The 20,980-nt window shown below is 36.2% G+C and overlaps 1 protein-coding gene across 1 annotated transcript in view; it reads left to right on the top strand.

Annotated features, from left to right (window-relative positions):
* Window positions 1-20,980, top strand: part of LOC145672047 (phospholipid-transporting ATPase ABCA1-like) — a 242,611-nt gene that overhangs the window by 203,090 nt on the left and 18,541 nt on the right. Inside the window, exons 38-40 of the mRNA XM_081741259.1 lie at window positions 3,588-3,698; window positions 7,690-7,803; window positions 13,328-13,525. Coding sequence (XP_081597385.1) covers window positions 3,588-3,698; window positions 7,690-7,803; window positions 13,328-13,525 — 423 coding nt within the window. The remainder of the gene's footprint in view (window positions 1-3,587; window positions 3,699-7,689; window positions 7,804-13,327; window positions 13,526-20,980) is intronic.

Genomic DNA, 20,980 nt, shown 5'->3' with positions numbered 1-20,980 from the left:
AAAAACATTAAGCATACCCTAAGAACAATTTACGAATACAGTACTGTACGTACTGTACAGTTATATTCAGAAACAGTGACAAGGTTACTGTATTGAGGTCCGTTACGCATTGGCGAAACAATGAACAAGGAGCAGAACGCTGCTCTTTTCCTGTCACAACTTGTATTTTGCACAGGACACGTAGGAGGATCGTAGCAGACGCCCGCTTCCAATGCCTTGGCAATGTTGCCAATGCAACGCCTTGCCTTCCTCATTTAATTACAATAAAAGAAAACTAGGCCGGATACTCGTGAGTCTACTGTATTTTCATTTTGAATGCGGCGGAGCAGCTAATGGCGTTTCTGAGGATAACTTCCAAATTATTTTGTAACGTTTTAGTGAACATTAAAGAAACAATAATAAACAAATGATAGTAATAATTTAAAAAGTTAGTTGCCAATACATTGCAGTTGCATATTTTGCTCGTCAGAGCTGTAATATTTTATCTTACACTCTATTACTAGACAAAATATTTTCCTCTTAAATTTATTTCACAATAAATACAAGTTCAAGTAATGGTAAATATAATGAGTAGAGCCCGGATTTCCATACACAAACAAGCCATGAGATATGCATGCAAATATGCACAAAAATATCAAAAATATGAATTAAAATTTTAACATATGCACTGGAATATATATATATATATATATATATATATATATATATATATATATATATATATATATATATATATATATATATATATATATATATAATTTCAGTTTCTTTCAATGCCTTAATGACTTCTGTTGCAATGAACTATGGATGTCCTCCTTAAGTTTTCTTCCGTAACCCTTATCAGTGAGAAACGTTTTGTAGATCGTAAAAGTTTCTTTCCACATCAGCAGAAGTCACTGATGAATGTGAAAAACGAATGCAAAAGCAATCGAAAGTGAATTTACCTAGGATTGTGAGCAACAAACTCAACGCCTAAAATAAATAAATAAATAAATAAATAAATAAATAAATGTGCGTTTACAAAGTGATTCACTTCACTTTAAATATAACTTACTTCCTTGTGATATATGATCCTAGTATGCAACAATAAAATTAGGAAATATGCAGTATCCTGCAAAGTTTGCCAAATATGCATGCATATCGAAATTCACTCAAACTATGTAGTTATATGCGCTAACATATGCGTCTCAAACGTATCCTTACAAGTCCGTCGGAAAGGAAAAAATCTACTTTCTATACTTTTCTGCGTGTTACTATAAACCTGACATATAAATCTGACTGTAATAATGAGTAAAATGTAGTAAACATAATAATAATTTGAATAAAATTAGAGCCGCAGTGGCTCAGTAGTTGAGCGTTTCCCTCTGGTGCATGGGGTCCTTGGTTCGATACCAGCTCGCGTCAAGTGAGTTTTGTGGTAAACAGACACCGTGTGCATGGGTTTTCTCGGGGTTCTCCCGTTTCCTCCCACTTTCTTCATTCCATCATTTATTCATTTCTCATCATCACCGTCTCCTGTAGCCTAACCGGCATAACCGTGTGACGTAAAACTTAAAGATTTCATTTAATTTTTTAAAAATAAAATTAACATACTGCAGATCGCGATATAGTTTATTTGCATTCAGTGTATTCTGTTGAACGAAATGGGTTCGCATTTTTCCAGTTACACAGCTTCTTTTTATAAATGTTTTACGCTAGTTTTAGACGGAAGCATTTATCGTAGCAAAAATCGTATCATCGATATTCTACCGTATAAAGTAACAAATGCTATAGCATTTCCCATGCCATGGCATATCCTATGGCATTTCTTGTCGATAGAACCTGCTCCATTTCGTAGCATTTACCCTAGCATTTCTGGTCTGATTGCAGCGCCGTGGCGTGTTAAAAGGAAGCGAAAGATTTTGTGCAAAATATCCATGCTCTTTGTTTAGTGTGGGAAATTGAATTGTAGTAAAGAAAAATGAGTTTGAGTAGGGATGCTCTTTGCCCACATACTTTGTGGTTTTCGTTTTCTTAATATAACCAACGAGAACTGTTGTTACAATCACTATAGCTTTAGCTGCCTCACGCTTTAGTTTCGGAGCCATAATTGCGCTCTTTTCCAGTGATTTGTTTGCTGCGTCACGACAAGATGCTTATCAAAATGCTACCGTGTAAGAGCACCATATATAGTTTTGATGCCATAGAATATTATACGAGATTTTTGGCAGCACATTTGCTACGAGAAATGCTTCCGTCTAAAACTAGCCTAACAGTAGTTGCTTTATGAAGGTTGCTAGTTTATTAAACAGCTTCGGTACTATAATTCAATACATATTTGTGACTTTGAATAATCTACTAAAAGGTACATAAATTTTATACCATTTACTATTATATGCTTGCAAGGTGTGTTCAAGAAGTATCGAACCTTATTTTTTCCAGCGTAAACCAATGAAGTGCAGGAGACTTTCTGCAGTGTAGATGTAGAGGGGACACTCATGCGTAGTCGTGAATTCACCCCCCTCCCCGCAGAAAGCGTCAACGAGTGAAGACGTGTAGTGAGCGATCGTCGGATTTCAGTTTTTTTTTTTATTTATTTATTTTATTATAAAATGTCAGAAAAACTTGAGCAGCGATATTGTTTCAAATGTTGCTAAAAGCTTGGCGATATCCAAGCGGATCGGTACATTCAATGTTGAACGAGAAATTTAGGCATGATGAGATTGTCCGCGAAATTTGATTCTGACTTTCATCACCAAACACAGACTTTCACAACTTCCTGTGTGTCGTGAGGTTCCCTACTCACTCGATATGGCTCCGTGTAACTTTTGGTTATTTCCCAAGTTGAAAATGCCATTAAAAGAGACCCGATGTGAGTCAAGAGAAAACATCATGTGGAATGCGACGGTACGGTTGCTCACCATTCCAAAATCTGTTCTCCAACAATGTCGCGAGCGCTGGGAGAAGTGTGTATATTATCAAGATAATACTTTAAATTGGATTAGTGTTTCAAATTTCCAATTCAATAAATGTATTTTTACCAACCTAAGGTTCGATACCTTTTGAACACACTCGTATATCTTCTTTTTAAGTTTTTTATGGATGTAAAGTAGCGCTTTATAAAAATATTTACTCACTTAACCAATCATAATTCATCTTATATTTTACCCACTTTCTGTGGGCGTCTTTCATAAGAGTTTCAACTTTCTTATGTAGGTAAGTGTTTCTTCTTTAATTTAAACCTAAATTCAAATAAAATGTACTAATCCATTTGTATTCGTGGGATGATAAAAATCCGATACCATATTCCATATTTTAAAAAAAAATACACCGAAATATATGTATATAACTTTGATTGGCTTTGATTAGCTTGATTTTGACATCTGCTAAATGTACAAAATATCCAGTAATAATGTATTTTTATGGAAAATGATATTTGTGTTGTTGAGTAGCAATTAAATTATCTCATGAAAATTCGGCACCTAGTAGGACTTCTTGCTAGTTTAGTGCTAAACGGCATTAGATCTAATTAAAACTTTAGTTGATTTCTGTTGAAAAAAAATCAAGCTAACAAGATCCTTATGATGTTACTTCATTTTCTTCCAAAGCGTAAGTTTCCTGAGCCATACCTTGACGACGATGATGTTATCAATGAGAAAAGACGAATTCAGCAGGAAACAGATCCAGATGATGTTCTAGTCTTGAGAAACTTGACCAAGGTGCGTAGGGCTCGAACTATCTCGGAGATCTTGAAATATAATGTCAACTTGGTTGATTCTGTGTATGTACACTCATGTCCAAAATGATTGTCGTATATCTATAACTGTCTTGTTGTAAGAATATAATTTGATAATGATTTTGCAGGATACTTTTAATACTGATACTATGGGTATAATCGGGAAATATATATTTGTGGTAAATTTCATAGGAAAATAATTATAAATAAGAAAATTAGAATGAGTACAACAAAATATTGCTAAATAGACAATAAAGTTTTGTTTTCGTTTTATTGTTCTCATTTACTGCTCTTTTGACATGAAATTTGCCACATCCATGTCTTTGCCGATTATACACATACTAACATTATAAGAAATACCGGACGAATTCGTTATCAAATTATATTCCTATAACAACATATTTATAGACATGCAATAATAATTTTGGACATGAGTGTACATAAACCTTTATTGATAATCTATTTCTGTTAATAGAATTGTATTTTGAATACAAACTAGACAAAATCTTGTCAGAAAGTGATCAGAAACAAAAGTAAATTATACTAAATCGCATTTAAGAATATATTGCAGTAATTTTCTAGTGATATTAAACTTTCCTTGTACTTAGCTTGTATATTTATATGAGGTTGTCTAAAAAGTATTGAGTCTTTGAAGGTCAAAATTGAAAGTACATTTATTGTGATTTGAAAATATCATTATGAAACCAGATAGGCTGAAATTTGTTCGATGACCTTTTGTCATTTTTCCGACATCATAATATCGTCGTTATAAAACTTCTGTTGATGGTCTCTGATTAAAAAAAAAAAAAAAAAAAAAAGTGATACATGGTTTTCCGTTACTATAACACATTAACACTATTTAGATAATTCTGCAGATACAGAAACAATTGATAGTCTGACGGTGCCAAGTCCGGACTATACGTTGGATGCATTAAAATGTCGAAGTTATGTTCTCTTAATTTTTGACGGGTCGTTAAAAATGTATGCTATCTGGCGTGGCCTATGTTCGATTTATATTCCCACAGCGAATCGAACCTAATTTTGCAGTGAAGATAGGAATGCAATATTTATAGCCACGCAAAATGTCTTAAACAAGGTTCAATTAAGATTTTAAAACTAATTTATTTTATATATTTACTTATTTATTTATTTTATATTATATTTTATTTAATTAATATAATACTATTATTTTAGTAATAATAATAATAATAATAATAATAATAATAATAATAATCATAATAATAATAATAATTATTATTATTATTATTATTATTATTATTATTATTATTATTATTATTATTATTATTATTATTATTATTATTATTATTATTATTATTATAAATGAATTGTAAGCAACTGAAAAGAAAATGATTCAATTAATTCTACACTTACGTGATAGAAAAATTAAAAGCATTTTGTTAGCGGAAGAAAACTAATCAGAAAAGAAAGAATTAAATAACGTTTTCGATGGACAGGTCCTTCATCATTCGAAATTACGAGGTAGATCTTTTAAAAAAAAAGATGTGCAAGAATGTGACAATTCTAGGGCAATAAAATTCATGAGCCATGCAATGAAGCTCTGGTAGAGGGTGATAGAAGCAGGATTAAGAGAAGAAGTAGAAACCAACTTGATTTCATGCCTGGACGGTCAACAATGTATGGAATATTTACACTTAGGATGCTAATAGAAAAGTACAGAGAATACGAGAAGGATAACCATATTGTCCTCATCGATCTAGTGGAACCGTGAGATAAAAGTTTGGTGGGGGCTGAAGAAAAAGTGTGTTCCGAGAGGAGCGCGTGCGGAATAACAGAAGAATTCATAGTTAAAGTGCAACTTTATCAGGTATCTAGTCTTAGCCCACATCGTTTTGCGTTTTCCACGGCGCGGCACTGAACACACTTTGAAAACAACGAACAGAATCTGGAGCAATCGATTCAGTTTGGAAGTCTTGATTTTAAACTAAAAATGTTGAGCTTACTGTATTATAGTGTATATATAAAATGTACCTGTATGTTACACTGTCTGGTTGGATGATGTCTTCTTCCCTTCGTAATGTAATTGTGGATATTATCCATTCAGATTATAGATAATCAGCGATATTGGACAGCTAGGGCCTGATTTAGTCCGTTAAAACGAGAGATAAGTCCCTTACTAGGGACGAAATGAGTTGGTATTGATAAGATCTAATATTGCAAAACCTAAAAAAAGGAGAGAATAGTTCATCTTGAAGATTGGTGTAAAAACGATTCTATGCTGTTCATTCTCTAGTTTGTTTATATTGTAATATCCCATGTGATGTAAACAAACAATTCCACATGTCAATGTTTACAAACACCACCACGTGGCTCGGCAAGAGGATTTCACACCAGATGGATCTACAATAACTTGCAGACGATGGCTTCTAGCCCCTCCCACGGAGCAGAAGACGACATCGGACCTTACGGTCAAAGACCACCTATAACTAACCTTTGATATTAGATAGATTAATTTGTACAGTATTTTGTGAAAATACTTTTATAGAGGAATTTTATAATAAAATTGGTAGTGGGGGATCGATTCTGGACACTCCTTTTATTAACGCTCTATCTATACCTATATGGGACAAAAGTTTCACAATATATATGAGAGAGAGTTACATAAATGTGTCAATATTTTGGGATCAAATTCTTTTTCAAAATAGAAAAACAATTCATATGGGCCTCTAGTCGGAAGTGCATAGTTTCTTAGTTACAGGGTACCGAAGACGTGAAAAAATTATCTTTAAAGGTCCATGGTTCCACTAGTTTAGAACGATCGCAATCGGGTCAAGACATCGCTGAGAAACTAGTATGTGAACTATCCAAATATCCAACTTTCAGAATCTCCGGTACTTGCACAATCATTTTTAGAGAGGCTGTTTGGGAGTACTTGATCACTCTCCACCTACCTCTCTAAAAATTGGTGTGCAAGTACTGGAGCATTCTTAAATATGGATATTTGGATAGTTCACGTTCTAGTTCTTCAGTGATGTCGTGACCCAGCTACAGGGGGGGCGCGGTGGCTCAGTGGTAGACCGTTCATCTCCGCTGCTTGGGGTCCCTGGTTCGATCCCAACTCGCGCCGTGTGGACTTTGTGGTTGACAAGCACCGTACTCGTGGGTTTTCTTGGGGTTCTCCCGTTTCTTCCCACTTTCTTCATTCCACCATTTCACTCATTTCTCATAATCACCGTCTCCTTTAGCCTAACCGGCATAACCGTGGGACGTAAAACTCAAAGATTTCATTTCATTTTTCTTGACCCAGCTACGATAGGTCACATAGTAGTGGAGCTATGAACTTTTAAAGATCACTTATTTACGTTTTCGGGATCGTATAACTACGAAACTATCCAGTTTGATTCTGTCTGTGCTGTTTCATCTCCAATAACCAGACCATTCTCTTTTTATGTCTTCGGTTAAATTTGACGTAACACGTTCACAGTTACGAAGAGTGACGACATTTACCCGACTCATCGAAAATTACAAAAAAGCTATGTTGGTATGTATTTCATAAATTGTGTTAGCGTAAGAAAATATGACCTAACTGTTAAGAGATGGTAGGTGCTAACGTTGTGGAATTCCAATATCTCTTACGCCCTAATTTCAATTACGTTAACTCCAGGTTATGAGATGTCATATGTCTAACATAATTTTGATATATATATATATATATATATATATATATATATATATATATATATATATATATATATATATATATATATATATATATATATATATATATATATATATATAATATATTCTACTAGAATTTATAAAATCAATCTAAATTTTTGATATTTCTTTAGGATTGGTCACAGTATGTATCAGTTGAAGGAACTGATCGGTTTGCTTTTGAGTTCTGTTTATTTGGGTCATTTAAAGTGTCACTGCATAATGGCTAGTTGTATTATTTAATGAATGACGTTTTCATTTATTTGTTTGTTGCACAGGTATATTTTAGGCGAAAAGTACCGGCAGTTAATCAGTTATATTTGGGCGTGAAGAAAGGAAACTGTTTTGGGTTACTAGGACTAAATGGTGCTGGAAAGACAACTGTCTTTAAGGTAAGATACAGAAACAAATACATGAGTCTTGAGTTAAAAAAAAAAAAGCTATATAACTATTTAACATCCCGCACATGGTTCTATTTGTAAACATTAATATGTGCTATTATTTATAAACAATGCCACGTTCATTTACTACAAGTCACTATGAGAAGCAGACAACAGGAATCAGCGCCACCGCTACACAGGGACAGCTATAAAATTCAGAGAATCACAACAGGTCTTCGGCTGGTTAACTCCTGTCTCCTAGCTTGCAATGGAGCTTCGAGAGAACCTTAACTTAGCCCAAGCCTCCTAGTTTGCAGTGAAGCCCTGAAGCCTCCTCCCCACTTAGCTTGCAGTGAAGCTCTGTTGGGAACTTAACACCTCTTTTAGCTTAAGTGGAGCTTTGAGAGATTCCTTAGCATAAAACCACCCAGCTTGCATTGGAGTTTTGTAGGTCTCGGTACCCGCCTAGCTTACCGTGGAGCTCTGCGTAATTCCAACCTCTCTCTCTGCTTGCAGTGAACATTGAGAATCCAAACCCCCCTCCTCCTCACCCAGCTTGCAGCGTAGCTTTCTGAAAAGTCCTTCCCTTGGCTTTCTAGTCTTGGGGCACCTACTTATCTTAATTATCAGTGAACTTTGCACTTATTTAGTGGAATTGTATGATTGTATTTTATGTCAGGAAATTTTGTAATAAAAATGGTAGTGGGAGAAAGCTATTCCCGTGTGTAATTGCTCTGCCTTCTACCTGCTCCAGCAGAATTATACACTTATTAAATTTTGCGTTCGAAAATATCTTGCCTTGAAACAGTGACATGTCAATAGAACAAGGACATTTTAATTTGAAATATGCGGTATAATCCAATCATGAGTGTTTGATCTCTGGCAGGGGGATTAGTGGAGCGCTCTCCTCCGGTGTGTGAGGTCCTGGGTTCTATCTAATTTCGTACCAAGTGTGTTTTGTGATGGACAAATACAGTGAGCGTACCTTTCTACCTCTTTTTTTTTCATTCCACCATTTCATTTATTATGATCATTACTGTTTCCTTTAGCCTGGGTACATAATCATGGGATATTAAACCATCAATTTCATTAGATTTGATCGCTGGAGGAGTTAGAAACTAAAGTTAAACATACCGTAATAAACTATTACGTTGTCCAATACGAAAGACATTAGCTAAAAATATGATTAATTCGTAGATAATTTGTTTTAAATAGATACCAATATCATGCCCGCGTCATTTTATATATTACAGTTATTTCAATGTGTTAATGTCAAGTCATCTTGGAAGAGCTATAGACGGCTAAGTGAATTAATTTTATGGTATTTTGTACTTTTCTCCTACAGTTCACACTATCCGATGAACGGAAAGGAAGAAAGGATTAGGATTAGGAATTAGATTTCTGAGCTTTTGGCATCTATTGCCATGTTAGCCCGTCACGTATGAGGGACGACGTCCCTCGGCGATCACACTATCCGAGGAAAGGGAAGGAAGAAAGGATTAGGATTAGGAATTCGATACCTGGGCTCTCGGCATCTATGACCAGAGGAAAGGGAAGGAAGAAAGGATTACGGTTAGGAATTAGATTTCTGGACTTTCGGCATCTATGGCCATTTAGCCCGTCACGTATGAGGGATGACGTCTCTCGGCGATCACACTATCCGAGGAAAGGGAAGGAAGAAAGGATTAGGATTAGGAATTCGATACCTGGGCTCTCGGCATCTATGACCAGAGGAAAGGGAAGGAAGAAAGGATTACGGTTAGGAATTAGATTTCTGGACTTTCGGCATCTATGGCCATTTAGCCCGTCACGTATGAGGGATGACGTCTCTCGGCGATCACACTATCCGAGGAAAGGGAAGGAAGAAAGGATTAGGATTAGGAATTCGATACCTGGGCTCTCGGCATCTATTGCCAGAGGAAAGGGAAGGAAGAAAGGATTAAGGTTAGGAATTAGATTTCTGGACTTTCGGCATCTATGGCCATTTAGCCCGTCACGTATGAGGGATGACGTCCCTCGGCGATCACACTATCCATGGAAAAGGAAGGAAGAAAGGATTAGGATTAGGAATTAGATTTCTGGGCTTTCGGTATCTATGGCCATTTAGCCCGTCACGTATGAGAGATGACGTCTCTCGGCGATCACACTATCCGAGGAAAGGGAAGGAAGAAAGGATTAGGATTAGAAATTAGATTTCTGAGCTTTCGGCATCTATGGCCATTTAACCCGTCATGTATGAGGGATGATGTCCCTCAGCGAGCACACTTTCCGAGGAAAGGGAAGGAAAAATGGATTAGGATTAGGAATTAGATTTCCGGGCTTTCGGCATTATGGCCAGATGAAAGGGAAGGAAGAAAGGATTAGGACTAGGAATTATATTTCTGCTCTTTCGGCATCTATGGCTATTTAGCCCGACACATATGAGGGATGACGTCCCTCGGCGATCACATTATCCGAGGAGAAGGAAGGAAGAAAGGATTAAGGAAGGAAGAAAGCGGCCTGAGACCTAAATCGTTTTGATCTATTTTGTCAAAAACTACGTACGTGGATGTACACTCGACCATGCCTCGCATAACGTAGTCGCTAACGTTTTCGTCTTTGGTGTGAGTGGTCTCGAATTCCGTTCCCGGTGGGGACACTTGGTCGAAAAAGTGTAAAATCTTTTTCAGGCCAGCAATCCTGAGTGATGTTTTCCTTATTTACACCAGGCAAATGCTGGATGATGCCTACCATACAGGTCCCAAGCAGCTTCCTTCCTTCCCGGATAGTGTGATCGCCGAAGGACGTCATCCTTCACACTTGACGGACTAACATGACCACAGATGCTGAAAAACCAGAAATTCAGGCATCGGAGCGAGTCTCTTTTTCATCTAAAAGTTTTTTTTTCTTTTGGCCAAAGTCTCAATCAGTTTCTATTTTTGAAACATTAGTCTACTAAGTCTGTTTTTTTTTTTTTTTTTTTTTATTCTTACTTAGTCATATTGTTTGGATTGTGGCCAATGTACTAGAAAATGTCATTAATTAGCGCGGGTAACGAAGCTGGTTTCCCGCGATAGAAAAGTTGAATTAATGCCCGCGCACGGATTACAGACCGTGTTTACTTTTTATTGCTAAAATTCGGTTATAATGAAAAACAAACGTTGAAATTTATGGTAAACTTCAATATTACATAAAATAGCAAGTATTATAGTGGTAATTATATGTTTTACGTAATTACATGCCTACAGTAATAGGTATACTTAAAAATGTCTACTAAAAACTTGTAACTAAATATCTAACTACAAAAAAACCTTTTTACTGGAAATAACTTATAGTAAACCATTGCTTTTGGGCCAGTATGCTCTCCACAGATGTATCTCTTGCATCCGACACTTCTAAAAACTGTTTTTTCTATTCTGATTCCACGAACGAAACGAATATTCCAGCATTACATTCGACAGTTGCAGGTTGCTGATGATCTGGAACTCCAGCAGCTTTTCGAACCCACATTTGTAGTTCACGATGAAGGTTTTTCTTCGCTGCTCTGGGCTGGGAAGTGTAGAAACGGCATCTATACGGACTGGCCACACGTATTGCCAACTTATATCGATGTACAAACAAAAAAAACCTACGCCCGGACCGTGAGATCGTGCGCGAGTAACGCATTGTTAAATAAAAGAAAATAATAATAATAATGAATAGAAAATGACATAAATACAAGGTAATAAATATAGTCAGTGTGTTGTGTGTTTGTGGATGAGGTTGGAGGGATTTCTGTCTCTAGAGGGAGGTTGCCAGGGAGGCCCTTCTGTGCTTGTGCTACTTTTTTGTTAACTACAAGGGAATTTGCAACAGGTTACCACCTCTTTATTCAACAGGGTTTCCATCGACCTGGTAAACAGGGAGAGTGAGGGAATTCATCTAACTCAAAAGTTATAGAATTTGATCATAGTCCAGTCAACCTTTAGAAACCTGGAAAAGTAAAATAATTTTAAGTATGGATTTATACTTCTCAAATCCAGTTTCTAAACGTTGATTTCACTACAGTAGACTTTTTTTGGTTTAACATTCCGACTTGAAAATAATGTTACGGCTTAACGACTATATAAGTGTTCATGCAGAGTCAACCCGTATCAAAAAATGCTCTAACAGAGGAAAAGACTCAGATGTCTTGCAGAACCTTAAACAGTATTTTGATTGTGAAAGATGCCTTGAAGTTTTACAGCAACAAGCCTCATCTAGTTCCAATTTCTAAAAAGATGATTGTCTTGGGTCAAAATGTTTATAAGCGTTATCAACAGTTTCTGGAGGAACAGCGACTAGCCCAGGAAAGAAGTGCTACACTTAGAGAAGAGGAAGAGAAGTTGAGAAAAGCAGAACAAAAATTGGAAAATGCAAGAAGTGCTGAAAAGAACATAGAAGAAATTGAAAGCCAGCTTAGTGAAAGGAAGAGGAAGTATAGTGAGATCAAAGAATCTGCAAATTCTCTGCTTGGTGAAGCCACAGATAGACTTCGAAAGGCTCTTAAAAAAGGGGACCTGAAGGAGGCACAAATCTCTCAAGGGATGTTGGAAGGTGTCATGTCATTGAAAGAAGAGGAACGCAAAGAGCGCAAGGACGTTTAAGCTCTTCAGAAAAGTGTTGAAAAGAAGAAAACTGCTCTAATTACATCGTTTTTTAATGCACAATCAGAGAGAACTGAAATTTATCCAAGTACAAAGGTTTTTTAAATATATTATGTATAATGCTCCTGAGATGTCAAATCATAATGATGTTATTATGTCTTTTGAAAAAAAGCCAATCTCCATCCAGAACCAGAAATAAAAACATTGTTCTGTTGGAAATCTTTACAGCTGAGTTGTCTTTATACAGAATGTTCAAAAATTAATGCCTTCAATAATTTGTGAACATTGGAAGGTAGATAAATATATTTTTTATTTCTGAAGTTAACCGGCGTCTTGGTAAGGGTAAATCACTAATGCGCAGTCAGAGAAGTAGTAAAATTTATCGAAGTGCAATGGTTTTGTTATATATATTATATATAATGTTCCTGAGATGTCAAATCATAATAATATGATTGTATCTTTGAAAAAAGCCAATTCCCATCCAGGACCAGAAATAAAAGCTTTGTTCTATTGAAGACTTTACAGCTGAGTTGTCCCTCAGCTTTCTTTATATATGTTCGAAAATTAAATATGTCTTTGATCATTTGCGAAGCGTGGAAAATAGATAACCGGCATCTTGGTAGGGATAAATCACTATAAAAAATGTTACATTTTCTAACTTATGACTGAAAGTTGATTTGTGAAGTTCCTTATCAGAGGCGGGTTGGTCTACAAAGTCTCTTTTTTTGCTTTATTTAGTCTACGAAGTCTCTTTTCGTGCTTCATTTGGTGTACAAAGTAGCTATTTTCAATGCCATTAGTCGCTCCGATGCCTGGAAATTTATTTTTTAACCCTCGATTGGACCTGTCTGTTGGCATGTGTCTTATCTTTAGTATTTTTTTTTTCTGTTAGACACTAATAGTAATGCAGAGCGTATTTTTTTGTATTCCAGATGCTGACAGGAGACACAGCACCTACTGCAGGAGATGCATTTGTGATGGGCCACAGCTTAACCTCTGCTCTTCACGAAGCGAGAAAAAGCATTGGCTATTGTCCACAGTTCGATGCCTTGGATCCTCTGCTCACAGCCCGTGAACACTTGACGTTTTATGCTCGTGTACGAGGGGTGGCCAGTGAAAGGATTGTTGATGTAAGTATTTCAGAAAAAAAAAAAAAAAATACATAGTCACATGACTTGAACACTTAAGCTGCTTAAGCAGGAAACTTGAAGTTAGGACAGTACGTAGGATTTATGATGTAAGGTACCACTAAGGAAGGATTTTAAAAATTCGAATTTCAAAGCAGGAAATGGGGCTTTCGATTATTAAATAAGATGTCGATATCTCGAAATTCCTTAAGGTTAGAAACACAAAATTTGGTTTTTCGACTTTCCATTAATTAAACAGATGTTTCAGTATTTTTTTTTCTTTTTTTTTAAATTTGTCCTAGAAGGAAAGAAAACAGGTGGGAAGGTGGTGAGGGTTGGAATTATTATAATACGATATCCATATCAAGGAATCGCTTGAGATTAGCGACTTGAAATTTGGTATTCGAACTTTTCATTGTATATATACTGTATATAAATGAAAGTGACTATGTTTCAACTTCATACCTTTTGAGCCACCCGACCGATCTCGATCAAATTTTCAACATAGATGAAGTTCAGACCTGGAATGTTTTTTATCATTTTACTTTGACGGTGCAACTTAAGGGAGGGGGAGGAAGGAGAGATATAAAAATTATCGAAAATCACCGATATTAATGTTTAATCCATAGTTTTCGGAGTCGCTGAGGTGAACAATGAAACTTCCGATAACCTTTAAATCCAAATTCTGCCCCGCAACCTGGGGGAGTAGGAAGATATATAAAAATGATCGAAAATAGCCGATATTAGTGTCGTATCCATAGTTTTCGGAGTCGCCGAGATGAACAGTAACACTTCCGATACCGTTTAAATCTAAATTCACCTCTTTATGTCCAAAATGAAACGTATTCCCGTGAAAAACGGGTATTCTGCTTGTTTAAAATTATTAAACATGTATTTCATCGTTTTTAGATGTTCGACTTAGAAGAGAAGAGAAAAAGGGGTGAGATGGTTGACCCTATGAGGTGCTCGAATTTCGTGCGAGATTTTGAGTTAGAGTTCAGACGAATTCTTATATGAAAAGTGCTGAAGGAAAAACGCAGAATGTTTGCTCGCAGTAACACGTGAGGGCATTTGCTAGTCAAAAATAAAGCAAGTGTCCGTATTATTCTTCAGTAGTATATTTTTTCTAACTATACAAGAGCAAAGAAGTAAACTCAGCATACTAGAAATATGGGTGCTAAAACCAAGACGCCAATAATGTATACAAAATTCTATGTTGTCTATACAGGCAAGAGCGAAAGATTTTTCTTTCTTTTATTCCGAAATATCACTTTAAGGAATAATAATAATAATAATAATAATAATAATAATAATAATAATAATAATAATAATAATAATAAATGAAGATGAATATTAGAAACAAAAGTTAGATTTTAGAACTTTGGGCGTCTTATACTGGATTGGTTCAACTCTTGTTTCTAATACAGGGTGTCCACATTCAGGAAAGTGAGTGAATGTCAGGGAAATAAAAACGTATCAGGGAAAGTCAGAGAAATGGCAGATTAATCAGGGAAAATCGATTTAGGTCCATTGTTCAATTATTGAATTTATGAAATAGTAAGTGTTAATTTCTTTGCAGTTACTGGGTTACTGGATGCAAAAAGTGGTTTTCCCAATGATGATATTGAGGGAGACAATGTTCTCTGAAATAATTGTTGAAACTAATTTTCTAAGTGTACTAAGTAATACGAGTTATCGGTATATCTTGGAAGCGGTAAAGGATCCTCTTTAAGTAAAGTAAGATTAGTAAGGTTAGTAAGTAAGATTAGACTTAGAGGCGTGATTGCAGAAATTGAACTCTTTTTGAAGAGAGTCCAAAGTCAGAAACATGTAGTGCCTTTCCTACTCACAGCACTTGAAGAAGTTATGAGAAATCTTATGATGAGGTTTGTTAAGCAACAAAAGCTCACTGAAGCAAGTACTCCTTATAAACTGTTGACTTCAGACCTTACAGGTATCAGTAAGCTAATTCCAGTCCAGCAGGTAGACATTGGGTATAGAGCCAGGAAGTTATTAAACAGGGTGTCTATCGGTCACGAAAGTCACGAAATCAGAAAACGGTCATAAAAGTCAAGAAAAAGTCATGAAATTTAGATTTTGGGTCACAATTTTTTTTATCTGTACAAATGTAAATACAGATTTGAAAATTTTGTTCTATAAAATGTCAAAATTCACCATCAGAAATGTCTATGGTCGACTTTAGACGCTATCAAATCGCAAGCAAACCACGATTCTATCGCATGAATGAAAATCCGGCCTAATTCGCTCTTGAGAGTGTTATGAAATTTTATGATTTGGTAAAGAAAAGGTCACGAAAAAGTCACGGAATTTCATTTTGGAATTTTAGTAGACACCCTGTTAAAGGAAACCCGTTGTTGTGAAAAGGACAAGTTGCAATTGAAAAGTAAATTTCGGAAATTTCTTGTATGATAGAAAATTGAAAGAGAGAAGCTCTTCGAAATTGCATCTTGCTTCAAGATTATGATGCTTTGATCCTAAAGTCATTTTGTAACAGCCTAGCCTGGGCCTCAAAAGAGCAGAAGAATTCTAGAAGAATTGTATTGTGCAAAGAGGATATCTGGACAAGTGGCTGGAAAAAAAAAAAAAAAAAAAGTAACTCTAGCTCACAGTGAAAGCTCAGACTGAAGGATTTAAGGAACACTCCAGTGATTTCATAGCCAAGAACAGAGATAGTATTGGACTTGATGATTTTTTACTTACTCGAAGGACTTCGTTGACTTATGGAAATGTTGGTTGACTTTGTGAAGCTATGTTTTATCTTTTTCCATGGAAACGCATTTGTTGAAAGTGTTTTTTCAATAAATAAAAACCGCATTGGGAGAACTTACAAGAAGAATCTCTGGCGACTCAACGGATCATATATGATTCTGTGATGAGAATGGGTGGATCGGCAGGATTAACAATTATCAGAGGTGTGATAAATTCAGTGAGAAGTTGAAGAAGACAATGTCAGGTGTATTTGGAAAAGGAAAGAGAAATGAATGCTGGAGAGAGAAATGGAAGATTCAACAACGACTAAAGGAACTGGAGGAAGAATAGAAGAAAATTAAACTGCTGAGACAACAAGAGATATTCAGATCAATGAGAAGAAAACTATGCTAGAAAATATGAAAACAAGTTGTTAAATGGCTTACATTTAACAACTGCATCTGCAAAGGTATGTGTTACATATTGTTCTCCTTTGTGAGGCTGGAGTTTCTTTCTTTTTTTCTCCATTCTTAAATTATTCCGTGGTCAGGGAAATCTGGAACTTTAGTCATGGAAAGTCAGGGATTTTTTTCGTCAAATTTTGTGGATACTCTGTAATAGTAAGGGCCGCAGTGGGTTAGCGGTAGAGCATTCACTTCTGGTGCATGGGGTCCTTGGTTCGATCCCAGCTCGCGCCAAGCGACTTTATGGTGGACAAACACAGTGTGCGTGGGTCTTCTCGGGATTCTCCCGTTTCCTCCCACTTTCTTCATTCCACCATTTCCTTTATTTCTCATCATCACTGTCTCCTTTAGCCTAGCCGGCATAATCGTGGGACGTAAAACTTAAGGATTTCATTTCATTTTTCTTATAATAGTTAGAATAAAAATATGAATAATAAGGATAAGTATAGCAGACAATTTCTGGTCTCCTTGGGTAGACACATGTATAAGTAAGTGTGAAAACACTGCAACGTCTGTAATTGTATATATATTTTAGTCAGTATTCTCAGAAAAGAATCAAACAAATTCTAGTAATGCATGATTTAAAAGCACAAAGAAAACGTCGAAAATAGTAACATTTGGCAATAAAAGGCTTCTTAGAAATCTCGGCTTGTAATAGGTTCGTAAAGAACATATGATTTAGGGTGACTAGACGTCCCATTTTAACGGAATTGTCCCTTTTTTAGGAAGTCTTCCGTTGTCCCAAGCATAATACAAACAGGGCAGAATTGTCCTTTAAAAGAAAAGTCCAGTTTTGGGCTCATGGTTGTGTAGTACAATTTCGACAACTTGGCTACTGGTTTCTGTTGGAGGATGTTGAAGATTACTAGACGATTCTTGTGCCTAATATCAGTATTTGATTTAACATGATCCTCTTCTTCATGAACTAAATACCATAATTTCTTAATTGCTCTGTTTCTCAAGTTCTTTTACATAGATTACATGCTATGATTTCTTCTTTAAACTGATAATTATTTACAAGTAAAATTCTGAAACACCAACCACTTCTAAAAAATGTAGACACTCGTTTGAAATGACCGTTATTTAGTCTTCTGATATAGAAAGTACGTAGTGCAGAGTGTTTTAAGAATGTTATACTGCCTGTGTTCCGTTTTTCGTATCTGCCAAACCAAAATTTTGAGCATCGTCTTCGTTTTGCATTATCCACATTTCCATCATTGACAGATGGGTGCATTTTACATCTGCCACGTTTCTATACGACCTCCCGTGACATAGAGATACAGACGCCAACTAGGATGGCCGCTCACTGTGGATTTTAGACCGTCTGGTGTTGAGGGGGTTGTGTTTATTTGATGGTGACACATATTCTCCATGTCACAGAGAAGATACGGGCTTATTGTGTTTTTGGGTTAGGTTTCGATGCCACCACCCTAGCCTGCACACGTCTTGGTCTCACTGTTGTTATGATCGGAAACTGTTGGTTAATTACACCTGACCTCCATATTTGGAAACATTCCTACAATGCGCCATCTCTAGCCCCTAATTTGCCCCTGAGTTAGGCTCCCCTACAATGTGTATTTGCTGAGGCATGTGGTATATTATTATTATTATTATTATTATTATTATTATTATTATTATTATTATTATTATTATTATTATTATTATTATTATTATTACAGGGGACTGGTTCTCATGACAGTATAATCCAATTGCCCTTCTTTATGTATGTAAAATAACTAACTCTATAGCGTATAGAACCCTGAGTTTCAATGCCACATACACGAAAGTTCTCCATTGACCAGCTGGATACAGTTTCTACTTTGTACTCCTTTTTCTGTGAGATTCACTTTAATATTATTTTCCCATCTTCGCCTAGTGGTGTTTTTCCGACTGGATTTTCAGTTAAAATTTTGAAAATGGTTTAACTTCCTCCCATCCTGCCTATATGACTTGTCCACCTGAACCTCGTAGACTTAACCGCCCTAACAATATTTGGCAAACGGTATAAATTATGAAGTTTATGGCATTTTCATCTCTCTTGGGTCCGAATATTCACTTCAGGATTACATTTTCAAATACTTTGTCTGCATTCGTCCCTCAAAATAAGCGACCATGTTTCACAATTATACAGCACAATAGGCATAATTATCGTTTTATATAAGTTAAGCTTTATCGTTTCATATATGTTAAACTTCAAATTCTTCGACAGAGTTCCAAAGGCAAAAGAATTTGAACTGAATAATAACACGAGTTTCATTCTTTCAATCGACATTTAGTTTCTTCGTCGGTATGGTTTTGGTATGTTAGTGTTGATCCTGAATATTTGAAAATATCCACTTTATCGAAACTATTAGTTAATATTTTAGCGTGTCCATAAACTGCAGTATCACGATCATGACGAATTTCCCTGTATCTAGCTCACTCTGCATTTACTTCTAAACCCATGTTCTTGGAACCGTTTAATAAAATCTCTGCATTTTTTGCTATTGTATTCTTTACATATATTATTTATTTGGGATCATAATAAGACTTATGCGAGAGTAGTGAGTTGGGGATGCACTCATGAACTAATATTTGATTGAATTAAGAGAACATACTCTTTCCTTACGGATTTATTTCTCTATTGATAACAAATACAACTAGTGACCTATGATAAAAGTCATATCATACTAACAAGGGAAGTATGAATGAGCTCATATCGAAACCTACCGTAAAATTTCACTCAGAGGAAGGAAGTCCCACAGAGAGACCACACACAAAATAGCAGCTGCGTTTTCGAAGTGGAATTAACCAAAATGGCAGATTGAAATGTCACGTATCCATGTCGACAATTGTACAATACGTTCAGTACCACCCCTTGTAAACGGCCTGTTAATAATAAAAAGTCAATAACAACAATCTGGGTACATACTATACCTAAGGGGAAGTCGTACGGTAAGGTGCACCTTGACAGCAACCATCTTGAAATCCGCCATCTTGAATTCAGGTCAAGTTTTGTAAATAGGAATAGGGCAATATGATACATGATTTTGGGCTAGAATTTAAGCAGAAAAACAATGATAGCAATAGTTTTAAGATACGTGCATTTGGTAAAAAGTTACAGGCATATTTATTGTGTATGTTTCCATGTGCACAACTCCCGAATGAAACAGCTGTCCAAAAATAAGTTGTCGCTGTTGAAATGTAACTCCTACTTGATAGTTCCACAATACATTTCAATGAGGGACGAAAGAAAAGCAGAAATGAGACAGATCAGAGGAAAATTGCACATACAGCATTTAATATAACTATTTTGTTATCAGCGATTTTGGCTAAATTTTCGTATTATCTGGTCTATCTCCGCCCCTATTCAACCAATTTGGACCAAATTTGCAGACTAATCTCCTACAAATGTGTAGCTTTGCTCAACAACATTTGGAACAAATTGGGAAAATATAGAGGGTGTTTCCTATATTTTTGTATTTTACAAATTGTTGGACAGCTGCTTCCTTCGGGAGTTGTTTACATGGAAACGTACACAATAAATATGCCTGTAACTTTTTACCAAATGCACGTATCTTAAAACTATTGCTACCATTGTTTTTTCTGCTTAAATTCTAGCCCAAAATCATGTATCGTATTGCCCTATTCCTATTTACAAAACTTGACCTGAATTCAAGATGACTGCTGTCAAGGTTCACCTTACTGTACGACTTCCCCTTAGGTATAGTATGTACCCAGATTGTTGTTATTGACTTTTTATTATTAACAGGCCGTTTACAAGGGGTGGTGCTGAACGTATTGTGCAATTGTCGACATGGATACACGACATTTCAATCTGCCATTTTGGTTAATTCCACTTCGAAAACGCAGCTGTTTTTTTGTGTGTGGTCTTTCTGTGGGACTTCCTTCCTCTGAGTGATATTTTACGGTAGGTTTCGATATGAGCTCATTCATACTTCCCTTGTAAGAGAGATTTCCAGTACATACCTCTCCTCCATCCATGTTGGGCACTCCACTTATCCTTCTGGTAGTTGTTATAAAAGATCTTCCAGTATAAAACGTTGGACAAAGGTTCAAACCAAATCACTTAGTGTAGCAGCCCAGTCTGTGGGCCTAAACGCCACCGCTAGCAATCAGCTGAACTACGAGCACGTGGTCGGGGCGCTGCGACGCTCTGTCCCTAACAGGTGCCTCAGGAGCTTTCTGGACCTAGTGGCTCCCCAGTTTGCCTCATGACGCTGGGTGGACGCCGAAAATAGTGAAGCACGGGCCGGGAATCAAACCCGGGACCATGCGGTCGTGA

This window comes from Thermobia domestica, chromosome 15, assembly GCF_964235325.1.
Source record: "Thermobia domestica chromosome 15, izTheDome1.hap1.1, whole genome shotgun sequence".
Lineage (NCBI taxonomy): Eukaryota > Metazoa > Arthropoda > Insecta > Zygentoma > Lepismatidae > Thermobia > Thermobia domestica.
This window is presented reverse-complemented; position numbering and strand designations above follow the sequence as displayed.